At 39.9% G+C, this 11,993-nt stretch overlaps 1 protein-coding gene across 1 annotated transcript; it reads left to right on the forward strand.

The window, feature by feature from the left end:
- Positions 1–683: 683 nt before the first annotated feature.
- snupn (snurportin 1) lies at positions 684–11,262 on the forward strand. The gene is made up of 9 exons (XM_086299348.1): positions 684–799; positions 2,296–2,460; positions 3,213–3,396; positions 3,785–3,889; positions 7,922–8,018; positions 9,382–9,479; positions 9,660–9,737; positions 10,223–10,303; positions 10,396–11,262. Exons 2-9 carry the CDS (start codon positions 2,303–2,305, stop codon positions 10,714–10,716), a joined length of 1,122 nt encoding a protein of 373 aa, XP_086155474.1. The 5' UTR covers positions 684–799; positions 2,296–2,302; the 3' UTR covers positions 10,717–11,262.
- Positions 11,263–11,993: the final 731 nt, after the last annotated feature.

Raw genomic sequence — 11,993 nt, forward strand, 5'->3', positions numbered from 1 at the left:
AGGGAAGGAGCATTACATACAGTGAAGATTACAACATCCAAGCACAATTTATGTCGTGGGTTACCAGGCATATTATAGTTTTGTATTTTCGAGTTTAGTTTGTTTGTTTTGTTTATTCTTGTATATTTTGTCTTGAATAATGAAAATAAATACCAGGTTTCTGAAAATAATGAAAGAAAAACTATTAACTCAGAAAGTCAACTTAAATTTTAAAAAGTATAAAAAAGAATAATAAATTATACTTTACACTATAGTTAAGCTTAATGTTGGCGATAATTACGATTTAGTGTATTATTGTTATTGCAGTGATGCTTACTACTATTAAATATAGTCTTTATAATTTAGGAAACCTACTTCCTATTGGCTACCACAATAACGTTGATATGATATATATTTCAAAGCTTCAATAAATTCTTAGACATAAGGTGTTAGACTATCCAACCGAGCAACAATGTAGCCGTAATAGTCTCATTTAAGTGCTGCGTTTAAACTGAATTTATATACAGTACATGTTTATGTGGCCTCCTTTATACTTTTTAACTCCTCTACATTTAAACGTTGTTGTTTTTACCCTACTTTATTTATTTAACACGTTTAGCACCGTCAAATTTGCTAGGATAACTTTGAGAGTGTTTTGTTTTTTGTAATAGTTCCACATAAGTGACCGATATCATTTCTATCGTGTGAAAAAACAAACTCCGGGTTAGGTTGAGCTTTTTTGTCGGCCAACTGAAAAACGCCACCCGGCAAAAATGATGACAGCGTGACGTTTCGGCAGCACCCTCCCTGAATGTCCAAGGTATCTGTTTACGCTAGCTTTGTGAAAACTAACATCTCATAAAGTTTACTGCATTGCGTTTGAGTCCAGTATTTGTGTAGTTTGTACGAAAGCACGTTTTTGTTGCAAAACCCGCTAGGGTCAAAGTTCCTAACTGGTTGCATAGTTAGCAACCAGAGCGTGCTAGCAGGTTTAGCGCGATGCAATGCTAGCAGCTAAGCTATGTGACTGGCCAGTTGTAGTAGTCCGTAATAGGAGGCTTTTCTGGCCTTTTTCCGCGAAGTACAATCTAGACAGATGCCCCACTAGACCAGGGCGTTTGGTGCTTGATTATATTGGTATTACCTGTGCAATATTAAGCTTAAATTAAAAAAACATCCCGTCAATCAGCACATGTTTGTCCTAGTTAAGTGTGTAAATGTTGTACAAGCAAAGTCACTTGTACCCGCACTTTCTATAGACTATATTTGATTTAGAGTACATACAGGATGATCCTAAGCTCTCGGTGATCGTGGGGGGCAAATTGGACTAGATGTTAACATTGCTACTAACGCTGGTTTATGAAGGTCAAATAATCGGCCATGACATACTTAATTTGTAGAAATTAGCTGATGAATTATTAAGGATGTACAGATTATGAAGAAGTATTCATAAGTAGTCACGTCATTATTAAGATCATGAATATGTAAAACGATTACCCATGGGCTTTGGAAAAATAAGAGTTTAATTTAGAAACGAAATCCTCAAACTTTAATTATAAATACGTTAAAAATATAGTGTTATGTGTGAAGTCAACTAAATCTGCCACTGTGTGGTGGGGAGTTGGACTGAGATCTGTGGTCTGGTGATATTTTTAAAAAGCAGCTACAAATTCGTCTTTACAAACTTGCTTATGGGTAACTTTATGTTGTTATATTTTTGGCATTTTGTTATGAAGCACTTTTTGATATTTGCCTTGAAAGGTGCTGTAGAAAAATGTTTTAATTTACTTTAACTTTACTTTTATGTTGAGGCCAAATAATGTGCCAAATGCAAAACAACCATGACCATAAATCGAAAGTGGGACACTAGTCATATTATTTCATATAGTTTTAATAAGTTGCTACAATCCAACATTGTAATTTAAATGAACATTCAGAGATAGGTAGATGTGTCCCTATTTCAAGGGAAATCGAGACATCGAAACTCTTTCCGCTCTTTATTACACTATCTTTGAACACATGCTGATAGGCCTGAATCATTCAATATGGCTTAAATTTAAATGCGCAACCAAACTGTCAGAAGATATCTGCAGTAAATTAAAAGCACATAAACACTGGTGCATCTCAACAAACACTGAGCATTAGAATATAATGACTACGTTGAAGTACATATTGTTAATCTTTCAAGCTAACCTGTACAAGAGCTCTAGCACACAAAAACAGATAAGCCACTGGGTTGCCTGTAGTCTTACTTCTCAGACCTATTAACCACTCTTCCTTGTAATATAAAATAAGTACTGGGGTGTTGATTTTCAGTGCCCTCATGGATGACCTGACCCAAGCCCTCTCGGCCAGCTTTGCTGTGTCCAAGGAGCCCAACAGTACAGCCTGCCCCCACCCTCGGCTGGCCCAGTACAAAAGCAAGTACAGTGTGCTGGAGCAGAGTGAGCGACGGCAGCGTTTTCTTGATTGGCAAAAAAGGTAATCATCCAGCTTATTATTTAACATCTACATAGTCTTACCTGACAGTTTATTAGGTACATATTTCCTGGACCCTCTTTGATATTCCGAACTGCTTTAATTCCTCATGGCACAGATTCAACACGGTACTGCAAACAGTCCTCGGAGATTTTGCTCTACACTAACATGATTTTGTCACACAGTCGCTCCAGATGTGTCGGCTTTGTCCAGGAGACAAATCCTCTTCACCACTGTGAAGGTCATTTGAGTACAGTGAACTCGTCATGCTCAAGAAACCAGTTTGAGATGATTCTTTATGACATGATGTGTTACCTTGCACTGTGTCATCAGAAAATGAGTAAACTGTGGCCATAAAGGGATGAACATATTCATCAAGAACACTCAGACAAGCTGTGGCATTTTACATGCATCAGTTGGCACTAAGGGGGAAGGAGCGTGTCAACAAATATCCCCCATACCATCACAGCCCCAACTCAACTCAGATTTATTTATAAAGCTTGTTTTGGTAAATGTGAAGCGTGGGACACTTCGAAGCATCTGATCAGCTCACCAGAGGGACCTGGAAGCTGAATAGGGTTGTAAGAGGTCAGAGATGTAGGAAAGAGCCAAACCATGAACGGCTTTTCTTGAACTCCATTCAAATCCTCACTGGCAACCAGTGGAGATAAGCTTAAACAGGTGTAAAACACTATATGTTTACACTGCGCCATGCAAAAGCATCTCAGTGACTCTTTTTCCATTTCTTATTTTAGTAAAAGGTTAAACTATGTCAACCATGCACGGCGTCTGGCTGATGGGGATTGGACGGGGGCAGACAGTGATGGGGAGGAAGAAATGGAGAAACAGGAGGAGGGAGAACGAGCACAAGATGGCAACACAGAAGAGGAGGAGATGGAGATCGAGAGGAGGAAGCTGCCAAAACATTATGCAAACCAGGTCAGTGTTTGATGCATGGACATTGCTGTGTGAAGTTTTGTTGAATTCCTGTCTTTTCCAGCAGAGGGCGCTTGAGTCCTAAAGTTACAACTCCGGTCTGGAGAATAGAGCAGGCAGATCCCAACAAACAAAGCATGGAACAAAGAGTTTGTTTGTGTGGGAAAGTTTTTGTTTCTGAGTCTGAAAGAAAAGTGTCTTTTTTGGTGTACTAACTTCTGAATACTAAAGCTAGCTAAAATGTGGCATGACAGTCTGTTATAAAGTGGGGCTCCTGGTCACCAAACATGAAACTCTGTAATAACTCACACTGTTGTGTTCATTGTCATTGTCATTCTTGTAGGCTTAAATAAAGTTTTGATGAAGGTGACATGTCCCTTTTCCTCCTCAGCTCATGCTATCAGAGTGGCTAGTGGATATACCATCAGAGCTGGACACTGATTGGCTGATGGTGGTCTCTCCTGTGGGCAAAAGATCTCTGATTGTTGCCTCTAAGGTAGGAGCCGTTCCTCTTTTCTTTGCCTCCACGTTGATGCCTGTTTCTGAATTTCAGAATCTAGCGAGTAACTTTAAAGTCATCTCTTTAAACATTCCTTTTTTGTAGTCACTATTCACAGCGATGACTGAAACAGAAGGCTTACTGATTTCTGAATTTTTGAATCATCAGATTGTCATCTTGCAGTCCTGATCAAAAGTCGTATCAGTCTTTGAAAAACAGCAGTCAGTATTTCCTGCAGTTTGAGTGCAGTGCTAAAGTGAGTGTGTTTGGAGAGGATTGTTGTACTTTGCATCTGTTGCTTTTTATTTCAACGCTGCCTTCGTGGTATTGCAGAGGACGATGTGGATTGTGTCTGTGTTTGAAATGAGCCACCTTGTCAGAGGTACGCTGCCCAATATCTTAATAATGTGGCAAACAGTTTGAGAGAATTTTCCTCGAGCTGCGATAAAGAGTCACAGTCAATAGATTAGAATCAGTAGATTAAATTAGAAAGATGACTGTGTGCTCCAGAAATGATTAAAAAAAGCAACACGGAGGTTTTTAATATGTGTCATGCTTATACCACTTTTCTCCATTTAGAAAGTGAAAAAATAAAGCGAAGAATTTGGTTTAAAAGCTAAAAAAAAAATACCTACAAAATAATCAGATGGGATCTTCTTGAGCGTTTTTTGGTGGTTTTCCTCTTTAAACTTGTGGCAGCGTGCTGATTTTGAGCTCAAGTAGGTCATCGGCACAGGTCATCCATCCATCATCACCAAATTTCCAAGTTGAGCTGACTGTGTTGTGTTTGCATTGCCATTCATTTAACTTGCCAACTAGGGATGGGAATCGAGAACCAATTCTTGTAGAACCCTTTCCCAGTAGTCCAATTCCTTGGAATTGTTTGTCTGCATATCGATCCTGCTTATCAGTTCTTGCACTCACAGCTGATTTCAGTTCATGTGTCAGAGGGAAATAGCAACGCAGTCCATGGCATGGATATAGACATATTATTTTTATTGCACAAAAGGACAAGATAAAGGTGCACACTGCACCAAGGATAGAAACAGCTGCATTATGCTGCTTACACAACTTCGGTTCTTTGCAAGCATCTGCACAGACAGCATGCTAACGCTAAGCTAGCCAAGAACCCAGAGTGAAAGCTGAGCGAATGCCGACCCCAGCAGCCAGACCCTGAACTTCAACAGTAACGAGCAGATGAGCAGTCAGGCTGCAGCCTCTCTTGCTACCTGTTCCCATTTCTAAAGCAAAGTCACTGTAGCGATGTCTTTTTTCTTCATCTTCACTCTGTGTGGTCAGCTTTGTATTGTGCTAAGAGAAAGATCTTAGAGATGTGTCCTCATTAGGGATTTGTGTTGGTGTGTGTGGTTGTAGCCTCAGGTTTATATTGTTAAATAATGATCATGAAACGGTGTTTCAGCTATTTTACAGAGTAGCATGAAAGTAATGCAACCTGCAGTATAATAAATTAGTTTTTCCTGGGAGTAGTTAAATGATGTACTGGACTACTTTTAAGAAAGACGTTCTGTGTTATATGTTTAATGATGACTTTTTTGAGCAATGACTCCAACACTGATCACACCAAAGAGGGGAAATATCTTTAACAAACATGCACAAACATTTGACCAACAGTATGCAATTAATTTGCATGAATGTAATTTTTTTATGCTGCTTACCGATGGTGGGGACTGCCAGAACCGAGCCAATGAGAAGCGATAAGAGAATTGGAATCACTGAGTTGTTATCAAGTCCAATCCTTATTGCCAATAACAAAAAAGCAGGGCGAGTTTGAAAGCGGGAGCTTCAGAGGTGCAGAGGAGATAAAATACCTGATATTCATTATTAATATCCAAAGTTTTTCTTTCTGTCCCTTCTTTCTTCCCTTGTGTTCTTTTGCTGCTGTGCATATAATCCTGGCTGTACCAAGGCTGTAAAAAATTGGAGAAGGAGAGCAGAAGTCATAAACAATATTAGTGTGGTATATATTGGCATCACCAATATACATTAAAACTATTGCTCAATAAGTTTAGAAAACTTGGTAACTGAACTTTAAAATGTGCCTTTTTAACCCTAAAAAGGAGCAGTGAGAAGAGCAGGTTGCAGGTTCACCTGTGGATGCCTTTTTACACCTCCTTTCTTCCTTTAGATAAGTCTTGTTGACGACCAGCATGATTTAGTCAGAGCTCAAATAAATAGTGAGTTTGAGCTTTAAAGAGGGAGCAGGAGTGCACTGCTGTACCAACAAAGGATTTTAAAACAAAAGAAAAAAATCAGGAGTGTGATTACAGCACACTAAGTGTTTCATCTTTATTATTTTGTTTTGCAAAGATCATCTGAAATAAGATGCAGTTCATTAACCAGCAGTGAGGAAAAGTATGTCGAATAGAAGGTGTTCCGAGAATGAACCGTGCTGTGACAGAACTCCAAATTGACGAGTAAAATTGGAGTCGAGTTGCGTGGAGGCAGGGGGAGCGGTGATCCTCAGGACGACTTCTGTTGATTCATGAGAAACGAGAAAGTCAAAAACCCAACCGCAGACAAACCCTTTAAGATCTTATATCCTCTGTAGAAATTTCAATATCATCACCAAGACATCAATTTAGGGAAGTGAAAGCAGCTATCGTAGCCTCTTGTGAAAAAGTGCACTTGAGGGTTGTTTTTTTTTTCCTCAGCTGTTTATGTGATTTAGCCTTAAATATGCAATTTACCTGATGATGTTGATGTTCATGAGTAATGGCAAGGCTGTCAAATGCTTGGATGAGATTCCTTGAAATTGTAGTCATGTCAAGGAAACTGAACTGCACCCATTTTCCCTCTTACTGCACCCAGAAGCTGGTGTTGTACTAGTGTTACTGAAACCACACACCCTCTGATGCAACCATGGAGGAAATCATAATGACTGTGCATCTACAGTCATCTGGTTCCTTGTTCATTATATCACGGCTCGAGCTCGCTGTCAATGAATTCCCTGAATCAGCACCAAAAACAAACAAAAAAAAAGGTTACGAGATTAAGATGAAGATGTTTTCCATGTCCTGAGGAAGAGTGAATGAGACTAAGTATTCACGCTTGATTAAGACTGTGGTCCTCATACTGTTGGTGAAACTGTGCTGTGAAAACTGAGCTCCTTCTCTATATGATTACCTCTCTGTAGGTTAAATGACTGATTACAACTACATTACAATTAAAAACTGACAACATGAGTCATAAAAGTTCTTGCTCCACTTATGTAAAGAGCTTTGCCTCATTTATTGCACAGAGGCAAGCAGTTAATTTGATCATAGGCATTTTGCAAGGAAATGCAATATTGTGACACATTTAGTGATGATACACTCGCTGCTTTTTTACGTCACCTTGCTACTTCCGCCAGACCTGCCTTTACGCTGTAGTTATAAAGGGTCAACTGTGGTGTCTCAAACAATGCTCAGATGCCACAAATATCCCCCACACTATTACACCACCATCAGCAGCCTGAGCCCTTGATACAAGGCAGGATGGATCTGTGCTTTCGTGCTTACACCATCGACTGAATGTGACAGCACAAATTGAGATTCATCACACTTCTTCTGCTGCTGTAGCCCTTCTGCTTCAAGGCTCAGCGTCATGCTGACCGGAAGAGATGCTCTTCTGCATATTTTGGTTGTAGCGAGTCATAATTTGAGCTATTGTTCCCTTCCAGTCAGATTGAAGCAGTGTAGCTGTGCTCAGTGTAAACCTAATAAAGTGGCCAGTGAATGTAAATTATCTCCTATGATTAGATTTCAATGAGCTGACCTTACATGCGGAGCTCTAAATGCACTGCACTTGTCTGATAGCTGCCTTTGATGTATGGAGAAAATAAGGACAACCATGAGGGGAAAATACATTCTAGTTATTTTTCTCCCTTTTAACAGTTGAACATAAACATTGTTAAAGCCGTTTCTAACTCCTGCTCTTTAATGCTCACATTGACAGAATTGTGGAGACATGTAAATGAAATGATAACACTGGTTTCTTCCCTCCTGTATTGTTTCTGGTTTTCTTCTAAAGGGTTCCACTGCAGCGTACACCAAAAGTGGCTATTGTGTGAACCGTTTCCCCTCCCTGCTGCCTGGTGGGAACAGACACAACTCTGCTATGGGAAAAGGTAGGTGGGCCCGACTGTGTATTTGGATCTCTATAATGGGCCACTTAGGCATTTTAACAACACGAGGAAGTGATCGGCAAACAGCAGGTTCTCCCATTCACCTATGAGTTTATTTCATTTCAGCCACATCGAAACAGCTTCCAGGCGCTTTTTTTATGTGATAATCACAAAGCTTTTTCACATCCTTTTCAACTCCACCTATATTAGTGGGACAATCGGTACAGCTCACTACATGGGATTAGGCAAGTAGTTGACAGGCTGGAGTTTTGTGTATGAAGTACAAGTGCAGATGATTTCCATTTGATTAGACGATGTTATCATTTAAGAAAAGAAAACTATGGAATGTGAGTTTCAGATATTTCCGTTAGTTTAGGCAGCACTGCATTTCTTGTGAAGAGATTTTTACTCAGATTAAAACTACCAAAGCGGAAATTACTGAGAAAACCTGATTTCAAGTGGGCATTTACAGAAAAGAGACAAGTTTAAAAACCTGACAAAGCAGTAACAAAGAGCCAGAGCAAACAGTTCAAAGGAGAAAACCACTGCTGACCAAAACATCTTTGTGATTCCCCCAAGACCTTTGGGAAAACATTCAGTGGGCTGACAGAATGAAAGTTGAAGGTTTGAGTCCTGTTACATCTGGTGTAAAACTAACACTGGATTTCATAAAGAGAACATCAGACCAACACTCAAACATGGTGGTGGTAGTGTGATCTTCTGGGGCTGCTTTGCTGCTTCAGGACCTGAACAACTTGCTGTAGTTAGTGGAGTCTAAAAAATCGTTGGATTATGCAGCTGTACAATGATCCATACACCAGCAAGTCCACCTCTGACTGGCTGAATAACAAACTGAATGAAAGTTTTGGAGTGGCCTAGACAAAGTCTGGAATGGATTTGGCATGACTTTACAGACCATTCATGCTTATGAACCCCCAATGTGACTGAATGAAAACAATTTTGAAGAGTGAGACAAAATTATTATTATGAGTTATTGCAAACAGTTGGCTGCAGTTGTTGCACAAGCTGATAGGATTAGGAGGTAATTACTGGGTCACAGATGGTCAGGTAGGTTGGATAACTTAAATCCCTTAATAAATGAAATCATTATTTAAAAGCTGCATTTTGTATTTATTCAGGTTATCTTTATCTGATATTATATTTAGTTTGATGATCTGAAGCATTTAAGTCTGTCAAATATGCAAAATAATCAACAAGAAATCAAGAAAAGAGTAACTACTTTTTCACAGCAGTGAATATCTGATCCTTTGTAATATGAAGTTATACCTTCTTCTTTGATTTTATTGATTGAGAATGAAGTTGTAATAAGAGTTTAAAGCTTCTTTTTGTAATGTGCTGCATGCAGACTACACAATCTTGGACTGCATTTACAGCGAGGTGGACAGAACTTACTACATTCTGGACGTCATGTGCTGGAGAGGCCACCCGGTCTACGACTGCCCAGTAAGATTGTCTTCTAATCTTCCAGCAATCCAGGAATGCTTGTCTAATTGCATAAGTAGCAGAGTCTGGGACACAGATGTGCCTTATGTTGGGGGGGTTGTGTTGCCATGTTGTCCAGTTCATTGGCTCAGAAGGTGAAAAGCAGTTTTTTGTTCTCACTGCTTGATTTCTCGTCAACAGACCGAGTTCCGTTTCTTTTGGCTCCAGTCCAAAGTCCAGGAGACCGACAGCCTATCAGAGATCACCAAACGCAACCCTGTGTGTACCAGCAACACAAATCAAAGCCTTTTTCCTTGTGCCTCCATTTTTTTAAAGTCCAAGTTTATTGTTTGTTAATTGGGACACTGCAACGTGTTTACACAGTCACACATTGTCTGCATTGTGTTTGTTGTGCCTTGCTCATTATTTCCACATATGGTTTTAATAAAATCCCAAACTTAAATGTGGAACTCCTCAGGCCAAGGAGAAAAAAGAAAATCAGTCCCCCAATTTTTTGTATTAAATGCGCCCTAAAGTGACACATCTTTAAGGTTATGGAAGTTTGTGGAGGCCTGAGAGAGCTTGAGTTCAAGGTCCATCTATTCATTCTTAAGTGTTTGTGTGGAACTGCCAAATCTGCTAAATCGGGTTCAGTGCTTACTGAGTAGATTCGTCACTGGAAGGCAAATTCTCACATGTGACAAGAGGGCAAATTGTGTTTTGAGCTAGCAGTGTGGTTCTCTGATTTTTGTTTGGTCCCACAGTTCCGGTTTGTGGGGCTCCAGAGCACAGACTGCACAGCAGAATCAATAAAGGCAGCCCTGGCAGCAGAGTACAGCTTCAGTGTAAGAGCAGACTGTGAATTATTTATCTCCAGTTATTCTTTAAATGCAAACAGTGTTTCATGTTTGCCTTAATTCTGGTTTTCCGGTTGCAGGTGGATGGTCTCCTCTTCTACCATCGGCAGACCCACTACACCCCTGGCAGCACCCCTCTGGTCGGCTGGCTTCGCCCTTACATGGTCACTGACATCCTGGGTATAGAAGTTCCTGCAGGACCTCTCACCAAGAAGCCAGAATATGCCAGCCATCAGCTACAGCAGATCCTGGAACATAAGAAAACATCAAGTGAAGTCCGCCCGGTCAACAGAAGCGGAGGGTATGAGTTAGAGTACCTGTCCACTCCAAACCAGGGCAGTGAGGACACTCTGAACTCTTTGAAACAGACGCCAATACGAGAAGCATATATGGAGATCTGAGTGGGAGGCTTAACGAGATGCAAATTCTAAATGGTGGTGAAAGCCCATATATGGTTCTTTAGAATTTCTTCTGAATGGTTCTGCAGATCTGACCAATTGCAAAGCTTGAAAAGACTTTCCTCACACAGTATTTCACCACATGCATATGCCTAACATCATACGTCTGCAGGTGCAGTTAGAATAGAATGAGAAACGTGTTGGCATAAATGGCCAAAGTGCAGCACAGTGAAGGTTGTGATCTACCCTTTTTTTCACTTGAGCAGGGTCTTGCAAAAGAAGCATCTCATCATTACTGTTGTCAGTTTATGCAGGTTTATTGCAGAAATTTTTTGGAGCAGTTCGCTCATTAGCTGAGCAAACGCTACAGAGTCTGCAGAATGAACACTCAGCAATTTGGAAGGCGCAGTAATGCTGACTGGTCACATCCTGTTAGTTAGTGCTTATCAGCAACAGGGACATGGGTTTTTACGATGTAATGTTGAATTTGAAATTGCTTAGGAAATGTTTTAAACTGTGTGTATTCTAAATAAATGTTTTTTTATTGGCCTTTGCTTTGCTATTCACTTTGTTACCACAGACTGCTGGATTTTTGCAGTTTTGTTAAAAGACTAAATCAGTTTGATTTGAGACATTTTGTCAAAATATTAGTGCAAGTTAAACATGACATATTTCATTGTAATATAAGTCCTTCACTGAAAAGCTGGCAACATTGATAACCTTAAAAAATATACATACATGTTAATGTGGATACATAAAATGTGTTGTGTTTAAAAGCCCTAGGTAGACAGTTCAGACTTGATTGCTCTGTCAGTATAGGTGTTGAGTAGGTGATGTTTCAGTGTATGACTCGTAATAATGAGAGAGCACTCAATAGCAGCATTCATGAGCATCTCCTGTGAGCTGAGCCACATTTGGCTTACTGAGCCATTTGCATAACCGTGAAGAGGAGGGTGGAAACTGTCAACAGGAAAAGACGTGAAAGTGTCTGTTGGGGTTATGTTTCAGCAACCTGTGCCAGCACATCCTCTGAGCAGGCACGCCACAGACGATTGCCTGAGGTTACCACATCTAGGCTGTCTGATGTTGATAGTGTCTTTCTAAGAAAGAATACCTTTCACCCTTTGCTCCCATAGTATTTTTTTTTAAGTACCTCGATTCTGTTTTCAATTATTCGTCTATAATTTCTCTATAAATTAAATTTAAGGTTGCTTAATTAGTAGTCATCCACAGTCATGATTCAGTGAGGGTGGGGCATGTATACTTTAGTAATGCCCTGA

This window comes from Aulonocara sp. 'chitande type north' Nkhata Bay, linkage group LG7 (assembly GCF_057382095.1).
Source record: "Aulonocara sp. 'chitande type north' Nkhata Bay isolate Kocher_YH1m ecotype deep benthic linkage group LG7, A_spYH_male_GT1.1, whole genome shotgun sequence".
Taxonomy (NCBI): Eukaryota; Metazoa; Chordata; class Actinopteri; order Cichliformes; family Cichlidae; genus Aulonocara; species Aulonocara sp. 'chitande type north' Nkhata Bay.